Source organism: Haliaeetus leucocephalus, unplaced genomic scaffold (genome assembly GCF_000737465.1).
Source record: "Haliaeetus leucocephalus isolate CR32 unplaced genomic scaffold, Haliaeetus_leucocephalus-4.0 Scaffold802, whole genome shotgun sequence".
In the NCBI taxonomy this organism is placed as follows: Eukaryota; Metazoa; Chordata; class Aves; order Accipitriformes; family Accipitridae; genus Haliaeetus; species Haliaeetus leucocephalus.
The window spans coordinates 242880-268001 of record NW_010973238.1 but is presented as its reverse complement, the minus strand read 5'-3'; the positions used below and the strand labels follow the sequence as shown (position 1 = coordinate 268001).

Here is a 25122-nt window from a genome sequence, read left to right as displayed (position 1 = left end):
GAAGGTAACTCCCAGCAGGAGGACCCCCACCCAGCTTGGAGATGGGGCATGCTGCCACCTGAGCTGGTGTGTTAGCCATGTGCTCAGCTTTCTTCAGCCCTGTCTCAGGGCAATAGAAGAGTTTCTCCTCCCACAAGGTTTTGCCTGGAATGGGCTGGTACATTTAATTAAGCACTATGTATCAACACCCCCATATGCACACCCCACTTCACCCCCCTTCTCCCTGGAAGAGTCTCAGGTGGGATTCACTTGCCTGCTTTTGCTGCTGCTTAATTCAGTCAGGCTGGTAAATAATTCAGCAGGCACTCAGCCAACAAACAAACAGGCAGGCAGCACAAATGGCCAGACAGGGAGATGGAAGAATGAGAGACAGAAAGAAAAACCAAATGGGAGATTGACAGCCTTTGCTGGAGCTCCTTTTCTACAGGCAGGACTTCAAGCAAGAAGCTGTGCCTTATTCTTCATTCCCCACAGTTACACTCTCATCCCCTAAAGAAGCAGGGAGTCTGTCTCTCTGATGCTGCCATGACTTACTGACAACTCACTGGTTGGGGCCCCAATGAATGGACCCCCAGCCTTTTGCTTCACTTTTAGTGAGAACTTTAGTGCCCTGCTTAAGCTCTTCAGCTTTTCTCTACATGATGGACACCGGCAGCTCTTGGACTAGAGCTGGGCATGTGGGAGTCTGCATCATTGACTCAAGTCTGTTTAGGCCTCTGTTTTCCCAGCTGTAAAAAAGAAGATGAAAATCCTTCCCCACTAGGGTCTCAGCAGGCCCAACAAACAGGAGCAACACTAGGAGCCCAACAGTTCTTCTGATGAAATGCCAGGCCTTGGCACTTCCAGTCCAAGGGTCACAAAGCAATTTCAACATGAGGCTCTTCGTATCACCCTGTGTTACAGACAGGCAAACAGACCCAGGCTGTTTTGCTGACCTTCCCAACATAATGCAGCCCATCAAGTGACACAGCTGAGAAGAGCTTCTCCTTTTGGCAACTCTGTGCACCACTCACACCATTTAGGTTATCTGCACAAGCAAGCTGTGGGACTTACATCCATGCAGAAAGCTAACTTTGCAGGAGCTGGTTGGAGAGTGGATGCAGTATGGTGTTAAAACAGCACCAGTGAAATTTGGCTGTCAAAGAAGACACTAACTCCTGATTTTAGTTGGAGGACCCAGCACAAGGCCAAGCTGTTACCCACTCTGCTATCCTGTGCAGAGATGTGGGAACAAACGGTCAGGCACAGGCAGCAGAACAGAGGGAAAACCACGCTGATTCTCACAAATGTCTCCCCTCTTCTCCAAACTACAACAGTTCTCCAACTCTCCATCAGCTTCCTGGGTTGCTTCTCTATCACATCAGCACACAGAAAGTGAGCAGGCAGCAAGCACTAACTTGTAGAGTATCAGTTCTCGGGCAAGAGATTCCCTACCCCCAGCCAAACAGAAAGCTACAAGCATTACAGGAATCTGCACCAAAGAGGCTTGCTGCAGTGACATTTCATCCTGTTAAACAATCCCATTTGACCTCCCAGACATTCTGCAGGAGAGTCGGCTTTTCAGAAGGTGTCCAGGCCCGTAAGTAAGAGTCAGTCACAGAATAAATCACAAATCCACATCTACAAGCACTGATGATGCTTCAGTAACATTGCTGTTTCCTGCAAGGCATAAGGTTCTTCATAGTTCAACGTGTACAATGGAAACCAGCCCAGAGCTTTAGAGTTTCCTCACTCCAGTGTCTGTGCTGGAGACTGTCAATCCTCCACCACTGGGGAAAGCTACCTTGAATGTTGTAAGCCTGGCAGAGCAGGGGCAGGAGTGGGGCTAAGAGATACACGAATTATTCTTTTCCCCGTCCATACTCTGCACATGGCAGTGGAGGAAGAAAGGTCAAGGGTTATAAGGAACACCTACAGAATGGTCTCAACATTCACAGAGACCATGGCCCATTAATTCTGGAGCAGAGCTGCACAGAGCCCTAGAGGGTGCTTGTGGCAGCTCCACTCAGCTCCCTCACACATCTGCTCCAGAAGTACTTTGCAGGTGAAGGAAAGAAGTTGTGCCTGTAGTATATTTGCCTTTTGGAACAACAGAAGCTCACACAGGACTTCAGGAAAACATTGAGACTAGCGTAACTTTAGACAACATAGTGCTGAGTGCTAGATATAGCTGCATCTTCTGTCTTTGGACACAACAAGAAATCTCTGCAGTATGACACACTGCTCAGAAAGTAGTAATTTCCTTTAAGCAATAAAGGCTTTCAATGCAAAAAAAAATTTTACAATTAATTTTGGAAGGCTTATCAAGGATAAAAGTTACCTGACACTGCCAGGAGAAGTATCACATGAGACTGGCCGAGCTACTTTCTTGCCCTTGTGATAATTCAGTGAACACACCCGAACACCACTCCTGCTGTTCCAGACTTGGACAGGAACAACCTGATACAGACAACACATCCACAATACAATTCGCACTCTAGGCCATGAGTACCCACTTGTTTTACTTCTATTATCTATCCATATCTGTTGCCTCCCCTGATCTGTCCTAATGTCTGTTTTACACAGCACTTGTGGCAGAGAACGCTGGGCTGAACTATCATGGTGTAAAAAGGAAAGAGTTTGCCTATTATTTCTCCTGCCTAGAGTCCTGCCCCTCCCACCAAACAGTGCTTAATCATGTGAAGGGTCGTAAGAACTAAGTGTCTAAAGTGTGAATAAAAATATGCAATCTCTCATTAAAATCAGCTACAGTGTTGCAGCCTTGCAAGATAACAAGTGTACCTGCATTTCAAAAAGGCCCTCAGGGTTTTCTGGAGAGCTAGAGACTCAAATGCTGTAAGCTGGTAAATTAATTTAGATGTTAATTAAATATAGGAATAGTGATACTGCTGTTCCATGATAGGCTATGAACAGAGTTTTTGTAAAACTAATCTTTTAGAATTCTCTGACTGCATCAGTGAATATAGCAAAAGACATAGTATCATCAAGAATCAGAAATATAAATTCCAGCCTTAATAAAAGCTGACTTCCACAAAAACCATATTCCAACCAGAGCAAAGCTTCGGGATGATTCAGGGTAAACACTCTACTATTCTGCCTACAAAACCAAAAAGTAAACCAAAACATTTGTAGTGGGGTTTTCTGTGATATTTAACCTTACAATAGTAACGAAGCTTTTATGAATGTTATTTTGAAAGAGTTTTCTACACACATAACAACAAATTAGCATAAGGTAACGATATTAATACGGCTAGTTTGTTTTAGCTAGCCATCTGAGCATCCTATGAAAATATCAAGGTATGAATTAATAACTCAGGAAACTCCCATGCACTACAAGTTTGCCAATATAAAATACAAAGCTCCAAGCACTATTGGCAGTCACAGTGTTACCAAAAAGACCTGTCTCTCAAACTGCCAGGATCCCTCTAGGCCACTGACTAGTGTGGGACACAAGGACAACAGGCGTTTGGGCGTAGCTTGCACACAACGTGCTCACTAAGTGAATGCCCTCACTCTGTGCTGACTTCTTGCTACAAGATATTTAACCAGATTGCATGTGAGGATTGTCACTGTGGTGGTAGTGGAAAGACATGAATTTCAAAGGAGGTGACAGAGCACTGTACAAACACCTCTTAGATTATCAATTCCCTGAATCAGTCCTTGGAGCCACATTACATGGTAGTTGCCAAACTTCGGGATGCAGAAGTACCCTTTGCAAGAAGACATGCAGGTTGGTTTAACACGCTTCATGTGAACATCCTCTGAGTCTCACTGACAGGGATGAAAAAAAGCTATGGAAGGGTGACTTGAGTAGGTGTACATACACAGTAGTTACAGGAGAAAAAAAAACCTTTTTCAGGCTATGGAATAACTAAGCATTTCCTCTGCCAAAAAAGAGAAAGAAGTAGCAAGCAGCAGCCACTGCTCGATGAACAGCTGCAGAGCTGTACCTGCTAGGCCCTGTGCAATTTAAAGAGCGAGACCCCAGAAAGACACTCCAGGAGAAGCAGATACCTTCTGCTGGTGGGTAACGAGTCAGTCAGTTGACCAGAAAGCAAAGCGCTCCTGGAGGCAGGGCTGCCCCTGTAGCGGCTGAGCCACCATTACACTATGGTGAGCTGTTAAGCCAGGTGTGGCAGCAGCATGGCAAGGCTGACTCCTTGTCAAGTGTTTGGTTACCTACCACCCACAGTGACAACGGGTTAAAAGGGAAGCGGGGTTACTGCTGACCAGCTCTGGATACTGCTTTTGGGTTCGTGCCCAGACCCACCTTGGGTGAGCAATGAAGTCACATGAAACCTTACAGCAGTTCTCAGCAGGGTCGTGGAAACCCCTTCTAGTTTTGGCTCAGGCAGGCTCATATTCCCTGAACCTCGGTCTGAGATTTTGTTTCAAACACACACAGGCCCTCCAAGCATAACCACAGCCAAGATCAGCCTGGTTGCAAGTCAAACGTTCAGATGGTTTCCACCCCAAATCGTAAATCCCACCCTGTCACCTGGAACTGAGCCCATTCTGCTCAAACCTCAGCCTACATTTGGGGGAAACTTGACCCTGGTTCACTGAAAGGTTTGCAAATCCAGCCCGTGTTCTGGGTTTGTAACAAACCCTCCGAAACAGGCGAAATGCCCTTGGTTTTAGGGTTCATCTGGACCTTGTTGCCAGAGTCATGGTGTCATCTAGTGGTGACCACTTGTATGGGCATACACACAGTACCCACCTCCACTTCCCAAACACCCCCTCAGAGTGTAGTGCAACTGCAGGTCCAGTGAATAATTTTCTCCCAAAGTACATCAACTTTTTGAGAGGCAGAACAGCCCCAATATTTCAGCAAAAGCTACTCGCACCTTGAAGAGAGCTTTTTGCAAAGGATCCCTAATAAAGTGAGGGGCAAGCTTGCTTTTCCTATCACTTCTATGCAGTTAGTAGACACAATCTCCTGGGAAAAGGTGAAACCACAGTAACTTTGAGGGATAGCAATCAGCAGCAGGCTCTGTTGTAAACAAGTTTTAAATTCGAGACTCATACTCAGGGTAAAAGTTGCATCTGCTGAAATGTCACTTTTTACCTATACTGTTACCAATAACACTCAAAAATCCAAGTAACAGATATTAGAGGAAAAGGGACTCCAATTTCAATTTGTTCTTTGAGAGCTCCCTTGCACAGGCACACAAATGTGCTCAGTTCTCAAGAAATGGCAGCTGACTTTTGGATTCCCAATTTACATCCTATTGGGTTCGAGTTCCCTAAGAATTCAGCAGCCAAAGCAGCTCCCAAATTCAAAGCACATCTTTTGCAAGAAATCCAGCTCCCTACGCCTCACTTCAAGCATTTCTAAAGGGATTTGGTCCACCATATATCCCATGCGCCAGGGTTATGGCAACATGAATTCCTGCTCCTCAGTGAAGCTGTGTCCTGGTTTCAGCGACATGCTGTGAACTGGTGTACCTGCTCTTAAGCCTGCTCTGGTTTCAAGGAATCTTCAGTGAGATTAAAGCTTAGGAGTTTTACTTCCTATCATTTGAGATGAAGCAGGAACACAAACATGATTGGTTTTCCAGGCTCAGCTGATGGGTAGGAACTCAGTTACCATCAGCCCTGTTCCCATAGCCTCAGGCACTGCACTAAGTCACTTGTCCCACAAGCTGATAAGAGCTACATCTGGAAGGAAAGAAAGCTCTCTTCAAATTGGAAGAAAGATCACAGTGTCAGCAGAGAGGCAGGGAAAAAACTAATTTCAGCATTGTCCTGGACACCAACTGGGTTTTCAGGTTCCTGAGGTCTTTCTGAGGTTTCATCACAGATCCAGCTCAGGTGTTTCCTTGGCAGGTTTGTCTTCTTACCTAGAGCTTAATCCCTCTCTCTGATCTAGTCATGCTGTCTGCAACCTAATAAACTTGAAATTACTGTATATCTGTGTGCACCTCTGTTTGAGCTCTGATCTGTGACACAACCACAGCTATATCTGGACTTGTTTCTTTCTTTATTGTCTGGGGTTGCAGCCTAAAGGCCAGGCTTGATGCTAAACACATTGAAATTCAAATCTCAGTTTACACGCAGGGTAAGAGGGACAAAGTGATTTTCAGAGCCCAGGTTTCTGTTGGGATCCATCCGTAGACAGTGCTTTTTAAGCCTGGTAACAGCACAGACCAGGGCTATCTTCATGGCAGAGTATTCCAAACACCTGATCCCACCTTTGTCACAGCATGGGGAAGACTATTAACTACTACTTGCCTGGACTCAAAATGACCACAAGAATTATTTGTAATCAATGAGCTCTTTATAGCTGCACCAAAGTGTTTTCTTCTCTTGGACCTGTCTTCTTCACCCATCCTACCGTCTGTGTTCTGCTTATTCTGCAAGGCTTAAAGACTTCACAGTGCCATCTATGCACTATGTCTACTGCGAAGGTGAAGCCCAAAGCGAATTGCTCAAAGGTAAGAGAGAATATTAAACTACTGTTACATGGGGAGGTTTTTATTTTTTAGTAAGTACTCATGAACCTTAAAATAATGGACAACTTGCATCAGAGGCTGCATATAGAGTACCTTTCACCCCAAAGCAGCTTTCCAAAAATGTACATGCACACAACCACAGAAATGTAGCCACCTCTGGAGCAGAATACAGCTGCTGCTTATCCAACACAGTGCAATAACAAGGAGAACTACTGCACTGTCCACGACAAACCACTGTTTTTTTGGTAAATGCACTATGGATTTCTGCATGCTTGCTATACCAGAGGAGACCCATATATTTAAAGGCTTCACCTGAGACAACAATGCAGAGTCAGCAAAACGCATTTCCTTTATGTCCCTTGGAAGGTCAAAAACCTCCCCAGCAGAATATGGCGGAATACAAACTGCCAGGCTCTTGAGCAATTTCATATCTGATACTCAAGTACTCGCTAGCTCTACCAGTCAGTCCCTGCCGTGACAGATATGTCACAACTAAAGGTCGTGGCAAGGTTTTTCCTGCCAGACTTGCTCACCTTACAGGAAAGGCAGATGGCAGATTTGTTTCTCCTCAATTGCTCGGCCCATGTGTCCCAGGCACCATCGCTTATTTCGGAGTGCCCTCTGCCGCCCAGCCTACAGAGCTGCGAGGCTGCAGTTAATGAGGCCGAGAAAATCAGCAGGACCTCGGTTAAGGACAGACAGCAGTCAGCACCATTCAGCCTCCCGTGCAGCTCAGAGTCCCCGTGCTAGAGCTGAGACCTGAGCTCAGCATCTGGCTCTAATTACCAGAGATTTAAAGGCAACAGGTTTGGAAAGCACTGCCACCTACCAGGGCTGCATAGACAACTGATTTTCAGGTCTGTTTTCCGGGCCAACTGTACCTCAGCTCACCTCCCACACCTCACAAAGCTCTTACCCAGTTCTTTTCATCCAAGATCTGGCACAGAAGAGGCAGCAGATGCCCCTTGCACTGGCACTGCTGGGATCTCTCCTTTGCAGCCATGGGAGGCAGCTTTACCCTTCACTTCTACCCTGCCCAAGTCATCTGAGTGATGAGTACCTCCTGCCTCCAAAAGAAAACAGGAAAGCTGACTTTCATCCTGCCCCAGCCCAAGATGCAGAGCCAGGAATCTCTGTGTGGGTCACAGGGCCTCAGGAACTGTTTCTGTGCAGTTTTCAATCTAGGTTGTAAGAGATCAGATATTCTAGAAGATTCTACTAACTTACAACTTCTAATACTTGGCAAAATGGTTTAGTAAGTTAGTTATCCTCACAGCTTCAAAAATTCTTACCCTACCCTTACCAATACTCTTTCTGTCCAAGCTGGTGCAGGCAGCCAGGCCCGACAATGAGATTCAAGTTTCTGCCTCTCAATGCCACAACATAGTACGTTCCTGCAATCTGTTACTTACCTAGGTTAATAAAGTTCTTTTAAGCACAACATCCATAAGTAGCTTTATTAGATCACTCACTCATGTACAATCAGCCACCACACAGGCACAGCACTGTCCTGCACACAAAACAGCTTTGCAACATGTACAGGATTCTCTGTGCAATGAGGTCAGGTATTCCAAAGCTGCTAGGTCTGTGCTCCAAAGAGTAATGTGAAGTTCGCAGCAAGGAAATGATTTGCACATGTGCATGCAAAGATGCACACATACAGTCTTCATCTCTATGCTAACAACAAGCATCTTAAAAAAGCTTAGAGGCAACAGTCAAAATATAACTCACCAAGTCTTGCACTGGGGAAGAGAACTACACGATAGCAATATATGATTTATCTCTCATCTTTTTGTTTTCCAGAGGCATATTCCTCTCTGCAAGGTATCACTCCTATACCTCTACAAGGATGAAATTCCATGACTCCCCCCATCTTATGTCAGGATCAACATTACCACCCCACATGTTCACTCCTAATCAATACACGCAGTTGGGACTGTCTCTTAGATTTGCTACAATTCAGAATTTTTTTTTGCCTCCCACAGCAAAGCACAGTTTGTTTTGCCAGACTTGTCACTGCAAAGCTGAGACAACTTGCTTAAGAACAGACGAAGACACATTCCTAGCTCTGTATCTGTTGCCAGTGAGGGGGTTTTAATTCCCAAAGGTATGTGTTGGGTGTCAGGGTATGCAACACAGTCTTTGCGTGGGCACTTACACCCACATTCCCAACAATCACTCCCAATTCCCTTCCCCTTTCGGCAGCCATGCCTCCCTTGGGAAGAGATACCTGAATGCAGTCAGGTAGGTAACTTCTCCCTTCAGCAAACTGCCAGCCATTGTTGCCTGCCTGCATGATTACTGTGATTGCTTATCTATGTCACTGTGTCATCCTTCCTGTTCTGCTCTCCCCAGGCAGCCAGCAGAGCCACGCATAACGTTCATAAACCTTAACACAAGCATGTTCGCAGTTTCTTGCTGCTACAGTAAGCACTGAGGCTAACCATGGCCGTGTTGACCCTGGAGAGGGACATGTTAGAATAACAAGACTCACAGCAACACTAACACTGCTATTAGGCAACTGATACTGTACCAGAAATAAACACAAAAGGCATCGCCTAGAACTACAAAGCTCTAGTAATAGGGCTGCTGCAGTTGCAACGGCCCATCAGAAGAACAATCGTTTTGGGGAGGTTGTGCTATTTACTAAGCCAGCTGATGCCAGAACTGAGTGTTATCAGAGCTCATCTGCTTTTGCCAGCTAAGTAGCTTATCTAATAAATACACTGTCACCTTACAAATCTTGCTTCTTCAGGATTATAACTCCTGTGACCTCCCAAATACAGAATCCTTACAAAAGCAGATAAGGCACAGAAAAACTCAAACCAACCAACCCACCACTGACATACCGTAGGTAACAGCCTGGGGTAGGCATCCTTCGCACCAGGACTAGAAACTGCAGCAGCACCTCCAAACGTTTCAAGGTGCTTTCAGTAACAAGGTTCTGTCAGAGGGCCTTTACCTAGAAATAACTCCTGTGCACGCTGTCTTTGAGTGTGCCACATGCTGCCCAGCAGATTTTAGTCCTTGCTACGTGGGACAAGCAAAAATGCCATGTCTTAACACCAAACAGCACAGGCACAGTATTTTTCATAGGGTCAAACAATTACTAATCATGCTTTTAAGCTGTATCTACATTCAGGACAAATTCTTTTGTTTACTGCTTTTTTTTTTTTTTTGACAACATTCACGTGGAAGCAAGAGGAAAGGATGGACATATTTATGGTGAAAAGGAAAAAAAAGTCTAATCTAAACTGTTCTGTTGGCCACAATCCCTTCCCCCCTCTTTGGCATTTTCCAGAGGACTCTAGCTCCTCTTCCCATGTTTGCTCATTTCATTGGCTCCTCCACCGAGTTGCCATTCTCTGCCCATATCAACCCTGATGCTATGCAGCATGTGCTGGATGTCCGCAGGGGGTACCACGACCCTGCGCACCAGCCAGAACATCACACAGGCACATTGCGCTAATGGAGGTGGATTGCTGCGCTTCAGTCTCTAACACACATAATGAGATTAGCATTTGAATAGTGCTGATCAAGTTACCAGTAGCACTGAACCCTGGGTCCATCAGATGCAAATGAATCACCATAAATTTTGCTCCCTTCTTAAGGGCTCTTTATATGCACGGCCAACACAGAAAGAACTGCAGTGGGTATAGCCAAGGAAGTCTGTCTCTCACCATGACCTAGAATTTCTGAGAGTGGAGAAACCATAGGTGCATCTTTCCTAAGATAAAACTTTTTTTTTTAATAAAAAAGAGCAATTTTTCCCCCCCTCTTTTTGATACCTCTTCTCTACCAGGGCTGCGGAGGCATCAGGACATATTCTGGCATAAGGTTCAGGGACAAAAACTTTCAGAATACCTTTGTGTAGGTCTTAATTCTATCTATCTGTTCTTAATTACCTGAGCAACTTCTGAAAGTCCTGCCAGCCTCCTTGCGTAAAGGACGTATCTTTCCCTGTTGGGAGGATGAAGGTGAAATAAGTCTATGCTGTCTCCAACTGCATTGATTCAGTATGTCCAAAGTGCTTGCAATATTCTGAAACATCTTAGTATTTTCATCTCAGTCTCCCTGGAGAAAGATACAGAACACGTCCCATTTAGGAAGAATCATCTTTACATTTAATCATACAAGGCAGTACCCTAAAGTGCCTAATCCCCTCTGTATCTCAATGGATGCTCAATTATAGGGGAGTTTTCTCCCACCTCTGTGCTGTGGGCAGGATCCCTGAGAGGAGGGGAACGAGGCACAGTCAACTTGTGAAATCTGCAGATGTCAGCAGGTGAGCTTTGGCACACAGCATCACCAGAAACCACAGTGAGAAAAGAAGTCGCAAGAGCTCATCATTCCTACTAACATGGAGTTTTAACACATTCGCAACATTTCTGCAAGCTTCATAGCAGAAGAAACAATACAACTAAGATATCTCAAATACAGTCATACAGTTTTTAAGAGCATACTGCAGACCAGCTTGTTCTTGTGACAACTCCAGTTGACCTCTACATGCATTTGGCTCCAGCTGCTTTCATTTCTCTGGACAAACTTGACAGAAGAAACTAAGACCATGTCAGCTCTCCAGCCAGCACAACTGAAGTATGTAAAATAAGTGAGCACTATGAAGAACGCTCAAACTCATTCACTTCCTGATACAAAACCCTGGACAACTGTAATTGCACTCTAGCAAATTCTACACAACCTATGCCGGAACACACAGAAATTGCTACATGGGTTGAGATTTGCGACCGGGAGTGACTTTCTGAAGTCCAGCATAAGCAGAGCTCCATTTATCATTCCTAATATTATTATTATTCACCTGCTGATAGTCACTTCTAGCCACAGATATTTCTAACAATACTACTACAAGCATTTGTTAGGAAGTTTACACCTAATAGCGTTCAGTTATCCTGTACTCATTCAAGAGAGTAACTTAGATGCCATCTCCATTTATGCTAGCTCTTAATTGATCTTCTCATCATAATGCTGCTTGAGACACTCATTTGGGTTTTCATTTTACACGGTACATTTATTTTGAGGTGCAGGAAAGGAAAGGAAAATACATGCAAATAAGCATTAACTTGAATTAGCAAAATATTAGAACTCCTCACTGCCTCCCCTGAGAAGAAGCCTTCACATCTCATCACTCCACCCGCTCCCTGTTACAGGAAAGGCGTGAGGAAGTATAACATGTATGTAGTGTCAATCAGCTCCTTTTCCTATGGAGCCTGAATAGGTACAACTAGCCGGAGGCACAGAGCACAGAAAGCACTCCATGTCCCAGTTGCTTGTATAATAAAACTGAATTAAATCAGTAATTAAAGCTGTTCTTGCACACCGCTCCCCAGTGAACCTCAAAGTGTTTTTAGAAAGCCAGTGGCACCTCCCCATTTTACTAATGAAAAAAGGGGCTCAGAGCCCACCTTGCTGCGAGCCACCCACCACACAGGCAACAGGCAGCGGCACAAGACCCATTTTGACACCTGTGGCAAAAGACTGAGCCATTTTTAAATGAAACAGGCAGGCTGCAGCCCTGGGAAAGGGACAGGCCCTTCACTACACCAGGCACAAAAACCCACCTCACAGAGCCAAAGCACGCTGCCCTTGCTGCCCTCTCTCCTGCCCCTGCCTCCCTGAGCTGTAAGCACAGCAGCACATCGCCCTGCCACCACCTCAGACCCTTTTTCTGGCAGGGACCTCCTTAGCAAGCCTGGCTTCGGGCCAGCTGCCCCCCTAAGCAGCTCCAGCTGCCCTGGGCCAAGAGCACACACTGGGAGGTCCCTCAGCAAAGCAGAAACTCACCCTGGGAGATTTACACGCTGGCTCAAAGGTGCTCAAAAGGGCACGCTACCAAGGGGAAGAGATGGGCACAGCCACATCATCGGCCCTGCAGGGCAGGCGCCCACCCATCCCCTCACACACAGACTACCCTGCTCCCTGCAAGGCTCAGCTTGCCGCCACGGCCCAGCTCCTGGGTAAAGGCCAAGGCAATTACAGCCCAGGGCCCTTCCCTCTTGGAGGCCCGGTCCCTCGTGTGAACAACTTGCTCATGGAGGCTGGGCGCTCCTCACGACACCCTCACCCCTCAGGGCCAGGCCCCCTCATGACACAGCCCCACCTCAGGGCTGAACCCGCCTCAGACACCTCCGCACCTCAGCGTTGAGGCCCCTCGGGGGGCAGCTTCTCCTCAGACCTGGACCCTGCTTCAGTGCAGCCTCACCTCAGGGCTGTGCCTTCCTCAGCGTGGAGCCCCTTCAGGGCACAGCTTCCTCGGCGTGGAGCCCCCCCTTCAGGGCACGGCTTCTCCTCAGCGTGGAGCCCCCCCTTCAGGGCACGGCTTCTCCTCAGCGTGGAGCCCCCCTCAGGTGCTGCCCATCACCTCGTCAGCCACAGCTGACCATGAGGGCACCTTTCCCACTGCCCCAGGTCCTGGCAGCCCCTGCCCAGAGCAGGCATGGACTGGACATGCAGTGAAAAAAAAAAAAAAAAATCCCCTGAAGATGGGACTAAGTTTTCAAGAGCACATTCTAGAATGTATAAAGGGAAGGAAGAGCCCAAAGACGTGTGTCCCAGCTCAGGGTAGGGCTCCTTTGTAAGCAGCACAGGGGGAGCTTTGCCTTGGTCTGACGTTTCAGCTTCTCAGTCCATGAGTTGTGCACAAAACATTTATGAATAAAAAATGTCATTTAAAATGGACAAGAAGCTGAAGAAGAAATCTGATTTCTCCATTAGAAAGAGGTCACGATACAATGAACGCTACGCCAATGTGGAGAACGATGCAGTGTATAAACTAAAACTCAGTGCACGGCAAAAGATTTGCAACAGACACAAAGTCTAAGGTCTTTTATTACGTTTCATAGATTAAATATATCTTCAGTAGAGTCTCTTTTTTAAAACACACAAAAGGAAAAAATACATTCTTCATGTACATAGGAAATACTGACCACGTAGCAGGGACCATGTACAGTGCAAAGTATGAACACAGCTACACAGACATCACCACCTTGGATGATTATCAGGCTTTTTCTACAGTAAAATTAGGACAAGTTAACATTTCTGCTTCCACAGAGAAATCCATACCCTTCCCTTCCATGGCATTTTGTGGGATTGTGCAGGAAAGGGATTTTTTTACTTTTTAAATGTATTATAACATCCTTGCATTGCATGAAAAATTACCAAATTCCACAAGCTTTACCTCTTTCACACACATTTATAATTGTAGTACAATTTTTACTGTGATTGCAGCCCAACTCCAAAAATCCAGGGAAAAACAGAAATATAACCTGGTCAAGAGAAAGGAATGAATCAGACTGATTGTTGCAATGTCCAGAAAACATGTACCCACATGTACACACACATACACAAAAGATGGAAGATAGTGAGGTGCGATTGAGCATCTCCTATTTATTACAAGTTTGGAGTGAGGGCATGGGGTTGCACGTTTCACTTCAGCAGTGAATCTCTTCTAGTGTCTCTCAGTACGGGATATCATTCTGGTAGTACTGGATCATGTCATATGTCCTACTCCTACAGAGGAAAAGCAAAGCCAGAGGTAAGTTTAAAAAAACACTGCACTCATTCTCACAGAAACAAACATCCAAGATCCCACAGAAACAAAACATGAGTGAAGCAAATCAGCTGCTCATCAAAACTAGCCCTAAATGCTTTGAAGGCATTGTGAAGGCCCAGTTACTGTTATGAACAGCACAAAACATCCTGCTCTTGTTTAAACTAGGTAAAAAAAGGACTTTCATGTTTCTCAGTGTGGCAACACCAACAGCAGCTTGGATCCTGTGTTTGGATAAGCCAGAAGCACCTCACATTGCATTGGCAGTATGTTTGAGGAGAAGCAAATGCACAACGAACAAAGCAAGATCATCAGGGCTGCATGGAGACAGGATTATGTGGAAATAAAAGTAATCTTAATTAAGGAGAATGCTAATAATGAAAATAAAAGTGCAGGGGAAATAACAACATTAATAGCAGCATCTCTGATGAGTGACTGATCAAACAAATCTAAGCCTTGTTACAGATAACTCAATTATCCACGGGCAGAGCTTATTCAGGTCACAGACTAACCATGCCACAGGTACAGAAGCTTAAGCTTGCCAGAACTAAGCTGGCTCTGGGCATTCACACAGCAGTGTGACTGCCTTCATAACCCCCAATATAAATCTAAGATTCTGAGCAGATGCACCAGCAGGCACTAGAAAATCCAATTCAGTTCTAGCAGGACTACATCTGAGCCAGTGAGCCTTACTGGTCTTAAGCTGACTCCATATGGAACTACACAAGAGTTTGTATTAGACTTTCCGATATATCCCACAAAGTCTTTATTATCTGGGATAATAATAAAACATGCACTTAAGATGTTTAAGTATTAAATTCATTTGACTTAAAGTATTAAATGTAATAAAATTATGTTTTTACATGTCATTTCCTTTCAAAAGTTTTGCACAAGATACCAAACTATTTGTATACTTGAACAGAAAAAGCCTACAGTTGATTGACTAGCTGGTGATTAAGTTGACTTTTAAATTGCTAATTATCTGATAGAACTGATTATTTCATTCAGGGTACTGAATAGTAGATGACAAATAAACATGGCCCAGCTACAAAGACATTCAAAAACCACACTGCCAGTGTTCTCTACTTGAGGCATTTTCCCTAGCAAGTATTATACAATAACTAACATATGGCCTAGCAAAATGATTAATGTGTTAATGTAGTATCAAGTCATGAAGAAAAAATTTGTAGAAAGATTAGAACGCATTTCTAGAGAAGAGTCAATTACACTTTTGCACAGAATAGCAGCTTTGAATTTCAGGAGGATATTCAGGCAACTTGATGCCTACAAGCAATTATAAAAAAGATTTTGGAAAGTCACTGTAGTCCTGTTTCACTTCCATGCTTACTCAGACCAATGGACAATGCATATTGTTTTTTAAGAAACCTTCTCCTTACAACAGGGAACAAGCCTCAAGATCAATCCCTCTTCATTCTGACCAGAAGGCATGCTATTCCTGTTGCCATTCAATACCATTATTTACTATTTATCCCTTTATTTGTAGGGATGACCCTACCCTATATAAAAGGGGGTATCACAACTAGACATACAACCCTAATAATACAGTTGGCCATGCTCTAACATAGGAGCCAAAATGCTTAACTTTGGGGCCAAAGATTCACTCTCACAGAAAACCTTCTATTCTTCAGACTAGCCAGCCTTGCCATTTGACCAGCCTGGGCTTAAGCCTTCCTTCCAAGTGTAAAAGGGAGGAGATGCAGCATATTCAGAAGCAAAGCTGCTATCCTGCATTATCTAAATATCAACAACTCGAAAATGCTTGCTATCTGACTGATAAAACTCTACTTTTTAGCTCTCTCAAAGCTTGATGACCTTTCTTTAGCCACAGGGAGAAGACATGCAGAGATGCCAAACCTGTTGCTCAGGAAACAATTCTGGATGATCTTGATGATGAAAGTTGCAGCCTCCCGTTCAGTCATGTTGGGGCTGAACCTGTGTCTATATGCAGAAAATCACAAAAAAGCAAGAGTAAAATTAGTGAGCAAGAGTAAAATTTCCTTTGAGCATGATACAAATGTGTCTTTGCACAAGCTTAGCCAGGTGGTGATTTCACTTGCTGCAAGTACCTACTTCTTGTGAGACTACCTTGTACAAATTATGAAATGTTTTAATAAGCACTTGCCATTAGCGGAGTCAGAGGCTGTGAACTTTCCATCAGTCTAGTGTTAGTTCTAGGAACAGCAGATCCCTCTTCCTAGGCAGCTGCATCTTTTAAAATATCTTTGTACCTAGTAGTGCCCTTGAGCTGCAGCCCATCATACTTTATGAATCTGCACTTATCTTTAGGAAATTGTAGGAAGTTATATGCAGGAAGTGCTGAGCTAACTCTGCTCACTCTGGAGGCATAAGCCTGAAGGCCTGTTTAAAGGGTCACATTAGAACTTGTATTTGCCTAAGCTGCTGGATGTTACAACATAGATCCATTCAGTACTGCATTATCTGTAGCACAAATTTTAAGATGCTGTTCTTCAGAGTCCAACACCGTTTCAGAGGACGTCAGACCCTGCAACACATTACCTCTCCATTTAAGCAGATCTTTCCTTTATAGTCTTATTTTGCTAGTCCTACGAACTTCAAGATAATGCACATACTTGCACTTGAACTTAATTCTATGAAAAGACCTCTGGAATTCCTACTTTCTGAGATATTCTATAAACAAAAGTCACCATTTTTGCAATGTTAGGATATTTAAGATATTTGAGTAGCATGACACCTATACTCACTGCATAAGTTGTGGCAATATACATTCTGTGAAGAACATACGAACATTTTCCAGTTCATACATATGCTGACTTACTTCAACAGCTTGATTGTCTGCCCTCGGAAACAGGGCAGCCCCGTATCCAACATTAATGTAACCAGTGAGACGACAGCATCCATGTAAGGCCTAGAGAAAAAGAGGACAAAAAAGTTACAGCACTCAAGCTTCTGCAGCCTTAGTAGGTAAAGCAGGCAAGCTGAGAAGTTCAACAAGCTGGATCACACCTTTTTCTGTAATTAAATTAACACATACAATCCTCTTATATTTGCTGGTAGACCTACACCATTGCTTGCAATCTGTCACTTTAAATTTCACTCCTTGATGTTGGACTACCAGATACTCAGAATGCTGCAAGATGAACAATCTCAAGGAGGATTACACAGAGCAATGCTTTAGTAAACAACATTTCTTTGGCATCAGAAAGGTGAATCAGTACAAAAGGCGGAAACCAGCAATACCACAGTAACAGATTATCTTCTAATTCCTAATTATGTAATTCTTTGCTACATCAGCCCAGCTTCCCTTCTCCTTCCTCTCCTCCTACTCAGAACATTTATTACCTACAAAGCTATTACTCTACTACTTGGGTAACATTGTTGCCTTGACACAAAACTTTCTCCAGACTGCTCCCCCTCAAGGAACCAAATTGATCTTGACTGCCCCTTCTGGGGCTACTAGCTGAAGAAACTTTGATTCTGTAAGGTACTATCAATACTTCATACTCGTGATAGATGAGCTTTTATCTAGACTCTAATGTACTGTCCTCCTCCCACCCACATGCAACATCATCTTCATAGATTTATTAGTGCTCCTGCATGTTAAAGCAAACCCTGTGTGCTTGGTATGGAGCAAGTTAACACTGGAAATCTTTACTGTGACTGGCTGGCAATCACACCTGAAGAGCTGAGCCACCAAAACCCCTGCATATTTTACAACAGAAAATGGTAGCACTTTTTCACATCTCCTACCTAATTAACTCTAGCTGAAATGGTCATTAATGTGATCGTCCTATTTGGGAAAACAAAGAAAGATTTTGATTCTCCTGTAGTTTCTTACTGCGAAGTTTTAACAGCATATTAAATTGTGTGAGGAAATGTGTGTAACATCTCATTTATAAATTGAACATAATATATAAAATTTTCAAATATAACATAAGAACAGAACAGAAAAAAAACCACAAAGGCTGTAAAATTGCAGGACTATTAAATTATTTCAAAGTTTGCAAGATGTACTAGGACAGTCTGACAGGCTCAGACCCCCTACAGACAAATATTTATTATTATTTATCTTCTCATCTGGTTTTAGACAGGCAAGCACTTCCACTTTTGACCAGTTAAGAACACCTTACCTGACTGCCAGATAGCCTCTGACACACATCTCCATAAACCATTTGAATGGAGTTGCCTCCATTTTTCCTCCCATTATCATCACCATCTCATCAGTCAGCTTAATGTCAGGCTCCCAGCCCAGATTTCCACCAGGTGAGCTTTCAAACATGAATCCAAAATCTGTGCACAAAAGATAACCCGCCTCATAAACTTTGTTGGTTAATTGTGCAGTGTCAAAGCTGACAGAAGAAAGGAGAGGTGGACTTCACATATTAGTACCTACTTTTTCTAACAACATTTCAACTCCAACTGGAAAAAAGCTTTGGTGAAGTGTAAGAACACCAACAAAAAGAATCATCACAATGACATTAAACTAGATGACATAAAATAAACTCCTTGCTGAAACATCTGTGCAGTTCCAGAAAAGCAAAGCTAAAGCAGAAGTTACAGCCTCACACAATTATATAAATTTACTTGTCAGATTTAATTCATACCCATACAGTGATGAAAGGAACCCAAAGATACATTTATATATTTATACATATATATGCAGACATATATGTGTGGTATGCATGCATAAGTAGATACACATGCCTAATCCATACATATATGTGTATATACTTCCCTGAAGTTGGTAGAACTTTGCAAAGCTAAATTTACACAGAAGCCGCCAAAACAAATATACATACATTACTGAACGGGCATGAAAAAAATCCCATGTATATTTACAAACTGTGTAACCAGTATATAGATTGATCTCAAAAGGGAAATGGCTTATTGTCTTCTATGAGCAATATTTTACAGCAGAAAGAAAAGGTAACTACTGAAATTCAAATGTGGACATGACTGACCAATATGAATGATGTGTCCCTTTTTGTCCAGCATGATGTTGCCATTATGCCTGTCTTTAATCTGGAGCAGAAACAGGAGAAGACTATATGCAGCCATACTGCGGATGAAATTATAGCGAGCCTGTACAAACAAGAAGTTGAAACAAATCAGAACATAGAAAATTTAATAACTCTCCATCCCAGGAGCAGATACAGCTGAACAAAGTATTTTTCTTTTTTCCATTCATGATTAGTTTGAAGCAATGTCCAATGATATTCTCCATACATCTACAGCTCAATAACTTCTTTAGCTAACTCACTCATAGTTAAAAATAGATTATCAGCATCAGAAACCAGATACAGCATTATGGTAGTCATTATCCAATTATTTGTCATTATTTCTTATAGCTAGAATATTTCTCAGTTGAGATTTTGCTGTGCTTGCCAACTGGTATTTTACCTTCTGGAATGCAAGGGTAGACTCATCTCCATATTGCCTTGTAAAGTAATCATACATCCCAAAGTCTGTCTGCCTGCCCAGCTGGTCACGGGATGTGCAGTCAGGAATGCATTCAATAACACCGCACTGAAGGGAAAGAGGAGAAACAGGTCTGTGAAGCACGCTCCCAACATATATTTTGTTCATGGCTCTTGGCAGTCATACAGGTCCCCTGGGAAACGTGGGGAAGCCTATGGATCACTGAATACAGAATTTCTAGTTTATTCATAAAAAAAGTACATACAGTTTTTTAGGATTTCCATGCAACATAAGACAAGCTCTGTGACTTTCCACTGACTTGCACAACGTAGTCCCAAAAATCAAACAGCAAACATGAATAACCACAAGCAGCAAAATTTCAGAGCCAAAAGCTTTAGAAATGCAGGAAGCAGGAGAGGAAAGACTCTTTTTGTCGCTGGTACTCCAAATATTTGGCATAAGTGATGTGGGCAGTATTTCCTTCCAGTGTGGAATTTTTATGTGGGCTGGAAGAGAGACTTTTTAAATTAAGAACTATTTTCTAGAGCAGTACAGTTAATTGCCCACTTACCCCAGGAGCTGTGGCCACCACTCTGTATGGAAACACAAAAAGATCCAGGCCTACCAGCTGAAATATGTTCTTGAAGAGATCGATGATTTGTAAAGCTAACATGTCCTGTTATACAAGAACAAAATTGCACAAGCATTACAGGGGTTATGGATCATAAGTTAGATTACAAAAATGCTCTGAAGAACTCTGAAGTGAACATTAAGTTACCCCAGCAGGTCTGCAGATGTGTGCTTGTGCATGCACTGTGGCTCTGGGGGAAATCAAAAAGGGAAAAGATAAATGCTGTTTAAGTGGGTAGCAAGCAACACTGAAGATTTAACTGCTGACCTAAGAACAACAAACTTTTCCATCACTCTTTGATAAGAGGGCTACTACTAACTCCAAGGGTAATAGCTAGCACTCCCTCTTAATCAAAACCAATCAAGCTTCAATGTACAAGATACCACCTTGGAAACTACTGCTATGTTACCAACAGTTCAATCGAAAAATAAACTCTGAAAAAGAACTTTAAGTCATGGTAAACTGTCTTGAAATAATGGCCTTTGTTTCCAAACCAGAATTTCTCTAGTGGTACAACACAGCTCTCCCTCAGTCCCTAACTAGTGGAGATTCTCAAAATTCCAAGGAAAAATATTTCTATACGAAAATTATTTTCTTCTTACATATTATCACCTACAAATCTTCTATAACTGCAAAGCCTGATAGCTTTGTACCTGTCTGCAGTCATCGCCCACTTTAAAGATAGCTGCCTGCCAACAGATTTTCTTACTGTCCACCCCTTCTTCTGCGCTTTCATCTATGGAATCAGAACGACAACGCAGACCTGCAAGAAGATTACAAGGCAAAACCCAGACACAGACTTTAATTAGTAACTTTCTATCATGTCAAGCGCTCTGCACTCAAACCCACATTTCACTGCAGGCAGGTGCACTACAGATATTTCTGCCTTGCAAGGTGAATACTGTAAGATAGTTCCCTTTGTCTACTGGAACATATTAAAAGAGTGCTCATGATTTACCTGATAAATGCCTGAACTGCATTGAGCTACAGCCTCTCTCAAAATTTATTATGAGAAAAAACTGCCAAAACCTGGAGTTTGCTACAGTCTAAAAAACAGAGAAAGGCTATCAATTTATATGTCAGTCTAAAGTCACTGTTAAAATTTCTTCAAGATACCTATGTGGCTTGCTTCCTGGGACTTAAAAAAAATTGCAAAAAATAGATGTAAGTTTTCAGAATTTTCTTCTCTCTTCCTTTGAGACAGTTTCATTTCTGAGCAGAACCATTGCAGATAAAGTTCAACATAGAAGTAATTTTACACAGCAGTATAGGTCACTAAAAGCAGGCAATTTTAAAGGAATTGCTGACTCTTAATTAGTAGTGTCAGTGATTAAGACGCAGTTACTAACCTTCTTTTTCAAGCTCACTAACTCCACATCGTTTCACTTTAAATTTGGCCAGGTAGGGTGCTTTTGCTGCACTAAATTGTAATAAAAACAAAGATGATGATGAGTTAGCTAAACAAGAATGTCTAGAAAAATACCTAAATATCATGAATTAACTTAATGGGAGAACATAACAAGAGCATGGTACCTCTGCATAGGAGTTCCTGATTTGTAATCAATGTCCAGAACAATAGCTTCAGGATTGCTGGGCAAGTAACAGCCTGCAAAATGGAGCGGACAGCTGAGAACAAATCCACTGGCTAGTGCGACAATGCAACTTGGAGAATAACTGACGTTAGCGTCTATAACTTCAGTGCATCTAAAACTAGAGATTATAGTCTGTGAGCCATGAAGGATGCAGTATCCTTTGCATTAGTGAGTGATTGCCAGAAACTAATAGAATACAGTTTTGAACTAATACCGCAGAATCTGTACCACAGAAGAGTACAGACAGGATTTCTCTTACAACAGTCCCTAATAAGATGTGGCAGCATGTCCTAGTGCGCTAGCGAGGGCCCTCAGCAACCAACACATGGTAGGAGAATTGAGACCTGTTAGACAGAAATCAGGAAAAGCTTTCCAAACTCCATTTTAAAGAGAAGATTCAGATTGGGAAAACATATGTTCAAGATTTGAAAGGACCCTCAGACAATGACATTTCAAGGGAATGCCTGATGGGAGAAAAAGGAGAATCAAAGGAACTGGACACGCTTCATTCTTGAGATAACATAAATTCTCAAAAGCGCCTCATATTTTTAGAAAAGAAGGTGGTCCAAAGAAAAAGAGCTTATTTATCTTCCCTCTTCAGACATACAGTTCTACTTTTATCCATGATGTGTGTTATCTGACTTGCTCTTGGGCAAGTTTTGATGCACCATATAGAAATTACTGGGTGGGTAAAAATATTTGAATTGTTTCAAGAGAGGAACAATGCAACTGTAACAGAAGAACAGCCACCAGCACCAAAACTGAGAGACGCCACTTGTGGAGATTCCAAGATTTGCTTGCAGAAAATACGGTATTCATGTTGAATGCAAAAAGCCCACTATATTAGGTGATTAAATCACGTCTTACCAGGCTGCACTTTCACCTCAGATAGAGCACTCAAACAAGCTTTTTTCCTTTCATCTCCCTTAGGGAATGGCCTAGAAAGATGAATGATATTTTATTTATCTGCATACTATATATTACTCTATGCACTAGCCTCAAACTTGTTTTGAACTTACACAAACTTCACTAAAAATGTTTCTTCCTGTAATGACAAAGATCACTTACTTCACCACTTCTAGAGAACTTACAGGCTCAAAACCTAACCAGAACATTTTCTATCTTAATGAAGGTTATAGTCTTTGCTTTGTAGATTTAACATTGATTTGACATACAGGTTGTTGACAAACCCAAACAGCATAAGAGATGTGAATGAAATATATGAATGCTCCTCCTTATACAGAAATTTGAGCAAAATTATACCTTTGTAAGCACTGCAGTTGTTATACCAATGTAATTTTCCCTTGTGGAACTTATTCTAGAATAAGAACATTGTTAACTGCAAAAGGACAAACCAGCAAAATGCCTATGCAATTACATGCCTAATTTGTTCACATACTTAGCATGACTGCAGGTGTCAACTGGATAATTGGTAACATGGTTAACGATTAGTACGTACAATTACCTATTTTGCACAGGCACTTGTGTTAACTATCTATTAAAGTCAGTCACACAATTGCATGCTCACCTGATGTAGGAGGATGCAACTGAAAGGTATTACTTACGCTCTAGTTTTAAGCAGTACAGCAGATTACTGAAGCAGCAACGTAACACTTAAGATAATGAAATCATCACAGATGATACATTTATTCATTTATGCCATCTACAAAACAAACAGCATCTCCTCTACGTTGTCTTTACATTGGAGGTGCACAAAAACCAGATTCATTTTAAGGCTGGGGTGCAAAATGCAATGCTTGCAAAGCACAATTATTATCAGTTGCTTAATTATGACTTCCTACTAACAAACAGTGGATTGATTTCATTCTAAATAAAGATATTCAGATCCTAACCCTGCCTTTTAACTCATCCTACTGGGCGAAAACATCTTAACATACATGTAGAAGGCACCTAATATTTGACTGTTTCTGTGATTTAAGTGTCCTTTAGCCTGATGCCCTTATACTGGCAGTTTGCAAAGCTTCATTTTAGAGGAGGTATGTTCCAGGACTACATTTTATATGACTTCCAAATACTTTCATATACCAGAGAATATTTTAAAAATATGCAATGAAACCACACTTACAGACTTAGAGCTTGTGCGCTGAGCTGCTGCCATCCACTGGCAAGCTTTATAAAAGTTAAATTACGTATCCTACTGCAGTCTTTACAGTCAACAGCGAGAATCTCTCTATGAGCAGAACTTCCAGTTTTAAGAGATCATCAATCCAATGTTTATGACATCAAATCTTTCTCCATAACCACAATTTAGAAATGAAGCACAAAGACTTATATATGCAAAAAGAACAATCATCTTTGTATTACACTGCACAATGAAATCTCTTCCAGAAGAAGAAAAGAAAATTTAATGGAGTTTTAGCAGAAGGCAAACCATTTACCTACCCTTGAGTTTTTTTGGGTCTGTGGTGGGTTTTTTTATTTTGTTTTGTTTGTTTTTAAACTCCACACAAAATGCTGATAACAAGTTATAATATGAAAAAAAATGACAGTCAATCTGGTAGACCTAAACAGAGAATTGCTGTTTTTCCTGCCTGAATCATGCTCTGCTTACTGCTCAGGAGAACACTGGCAGCATATCCAAAAAGCCAAATTAACGATGCAGGTGACAACTAGACTGAGGGGATTTCAACTAGGACAAGCGCACCGATTGCTTTACCAATTCCATTCCTGTATCAGTGCACTTTTCTGTGGAACCTCATTCCACTATTACCAACCACAATGTATTTGATAAAATCAGATTAAAAACTTAACTTCAAGTTTAGAATCATCTGCTTCCAAAGTAAAAAGTTATAGCTGTTTCAGACGGACTGCTAGCTCAAAGCACAAGCACTGAGATCAGGGCAGATATGAATTATCCCTAAAAGTCAAACTAAAATAAGCCTTTGCATCCTACTACAACTCTTAAGTTACATTTAAGAAAAAAATTCATTTCTTATCATATAGACAATTAATTCTTTTTTCCTGAAAACACTCTCTCAATACCCCTAAAAGTGACTCAGCCTCTTAATCAGGACACTGCTAATTAACAGAACAGCGAGCCCCCAAAAAGCACAATTCTGAAGTTCGGCACTTACTTGATAATGGCTGAAACGTTAGTGATTTTATTAAAGAAATCAAATTCCCGTTGGTAGAACTCCTTGGCTGGACCAGATAATGAGCCAGTTATCTCCTCTACGAGCTGCTCCAGAAGTTCCCCAATGTCAGCTGCACGTGAAAAAGGAAGTATTTGTGTCAGCAGCTTATTTCAGAAAGCCAAATGATAAGGGTGATAGAAACAGCCACCTTCAGATAGTATTCAAAACAAGGTACTGATGCAAACATTGCCACATCTCTTTTGATGCATTCTGTCAGGTAGAACACTTCTACGGAATGGGCCCTACCTCTACAAATGAAAGAGAAGTTCCTAGCTAAAAGGATTCCTCCTGCCAAGAGAGAAGCAGG

General features: G+C 42.4%; 1 protein-coding gene across 1 annotated transcript in view; it reads right to left on the bottom strand.

The window, feature by feature from the left end:
• Window positions 1-13267: 13267 nt before the first annotated feature.
• PI4KA (phosphatidylinositol 4-kinase, catalytic, alpha) overlaps window positions 13268-25122 on the bottom strand; it is a 61392-nt gene continuing 49537 nt past the window's right edge. The window contains exons 43-54 of the mRNA XM_010581614.1: window positions 24756-24885; window positions 22528-22598; window positions 21602-21674; window positions 21418-21488; window positions 20722-20831; window positions 20009-20113; window positions 19420-19545; window positions 18981-19101; window positions 18150-18309; window positions 16838-16927; window positions 15895-15978; window positions 13268-13979 (exon numbers count right to left, since the gene is read on the bottom strand). Coding sequence (XP_010579916.1) covers window positions 13928-13979; window positions 15895-15978; window positions 16838-16927; window positions 18150-18309; window positions 18981-19101; window positions 19420-19545; window positions 20009-20113; window positions 20722-20831; window positions 21418-21488; window positions 21602-21674; window positions 22528-22598; window positions 24756-24885 — 1193 coding nt within the window. The 3' untranslated portion in view covers window positions 13268-13927. The remainder of the gene's footprint in view (window positions 13980-15894; window positions 15979-16837; window positions 16928-18149; window positions 18310-18980; window positions 19102-19419; window positions 19546-20008; window positions 20114-20721; window positions 20832-21417; window positions 21489-21601; window positions 21675-22527; window positions 22599-24755; window positions 24886-25122) is intronic.